Source organism: Limulus polyphemus, unplaced genomic scaffold (assembly GCF_000517525.1).
Source record: "Limulus polyphemus unplaced genomic scaffold, Limulus_polyphemus-2.1.2 Scaffold1357, whole genome shotgun sequence".
In the NCBI taxonomy this organism is placed as follows: Eukaryota; Metazoa; Arthropoda; class Merostomata; order Xiphosura; family Limulidae; genus Limulus; species Limulus polyphemus.
The window spans coordinates 1-1,548 of NW_013666967.1; the positions used below are offsets into that span (position 1 = coordinate 1).

Genomic DNA, 1,548 nt, shown 5'->3' on the forward strand with positions numbered 1-1,548 from the left:
TATTATAGAGTACTAGTTACAAGTGTGTTGATAAAATAATAGTTACAAATTGTATTATAGAGTACTAGTTACAAGTGTGTTGATAAAATAATAGTTACAAATTGTATTATGGAGTACTAGTTACAAGTGTGTTGATAAAATAATAGTTACAAATTGTATTATGGAGTACTAGTTACAAGTGTGTTGATAAAATAATAGTTATAAATTGGATTATAGAGTACTAGTTACATTTGTGTTGATAAAATAATAGTTATAAATGAGGTGATGGAGTGACAGTTAAATGGTTACAAATGGGGTGATGGAGTACTAGTTACAAGTGTTGCTAGAATAGCAGTTACAAATGGGTTGACAGAGACCTTGTTCCTCTTAGAGAACACTAATAATACACAAGAAATGACAGAATAATAAAACAAAGAACTATGCACAAAAGTTTATTCTGTCTAGTCAAAAAGTATACATAACAAAAGATTACCTACTTGGAATTGGTCGGAGTACAGTCGGGAATGAGGACATCAACGAGGTTCTGATAAAATTGGTAGTCTACTTTTCTCACTAGCTTTTGTATTTCTTCACAGAGACACAGCTTATAAAGACTATTTTTATTCAGAGTCTTCTCATTATTGCTAAAGAAAGCAAAAAAAATAATTATTTCTCTTTTATTTTAAGCAAGATCAATTCAGAGCAATGCTACATCACACTTATACAGACTTGTAACTAAAATGTTTTTCTAAGTTAACTGAAGCCAGATTTTCTAAACTGCACATAAAACGTTTACATGTTTATAGATAAAATGAACTCCGAACAGGTACGTACCTCTAAAATACTGAAAGCTTTTCCTTGATGAATATAAACTCATGTTGTCAACAAAATATGTGAGTACAAATTTCTGAATGACTTTATGCATTACCCACACTTCTACACTCTTCCACCTTCCATTACTTATTGTGCAAGTGTCAGAGGATCTTCAATAAGCTCTGTTTTCCCACCAGAATATAGATTTTATTGAAAGTGCCAGGTTGTGAAGGTGGGAGGGAAAGTTTGTCAGAAGTAAGTACCTGTTTAAAATTCCTTTTAATTCTAAAAATGCAAAATTCAAAACAGGTACACTTAGTTCTGAAATACCGAAGGCCAGAATGATAATGAATTGTAAAGGGGATAAAAACCGATCAACATGAAAAAGAAACATAAAAATACAAGAAAGAAGACAATAATCTAGATTACAAGAAGTATGTTCCCTAGCATCGTCAAAGTATAATCCAGAACCAGAAAATAGTTTGAAGAACTGGATTTGAGGGAGAATGAGTAAATTGGACCAAAGGTATAGAAAAACCGGACCTATTGGACACTTACAAAGATGGAATTCTTCTCAACAGGTTACTTGTTCACCCATAAATCCCTTCAGTTTAGTCCTAGGGAGGATGATTCTGTAAGCAGTAATGGTGTATTAAACCAACGAAGCCAGCAATGGGATACGGATGGTGACATAAACAAGTATCAAGAAAACTATGCCCTGTTCCTGAAGAGGAAGGTTTTTTAGTGGAGAAACCC

At 32.8% G+C, this 1,548-nt stretch overlaps 1 protein-coding gene across 1 annotated transcript in view; it reads right to left on the reverse strand.

The window, feature by feature from the left end:
- Positions 1-476: 476 nt before the first annotated feature.
- Positions 477-1,548, reverse strand: part of LOC106463240 (transcription factor RFX3-like) — a gene marked incomplete at its 3' end in the record, with an annotated part of 56,742 nt that continues 55,670 nt past the window's right edge. Inside the window, exon 13 of the mRNA XM_022390685.1 lies at positions 477-623. Coding sequence (XP_022246393.1) covers positions 477-623 — 147 coding nt within the window. The remainder of the gene's footprint in view (positions 624-1,548) is intronic.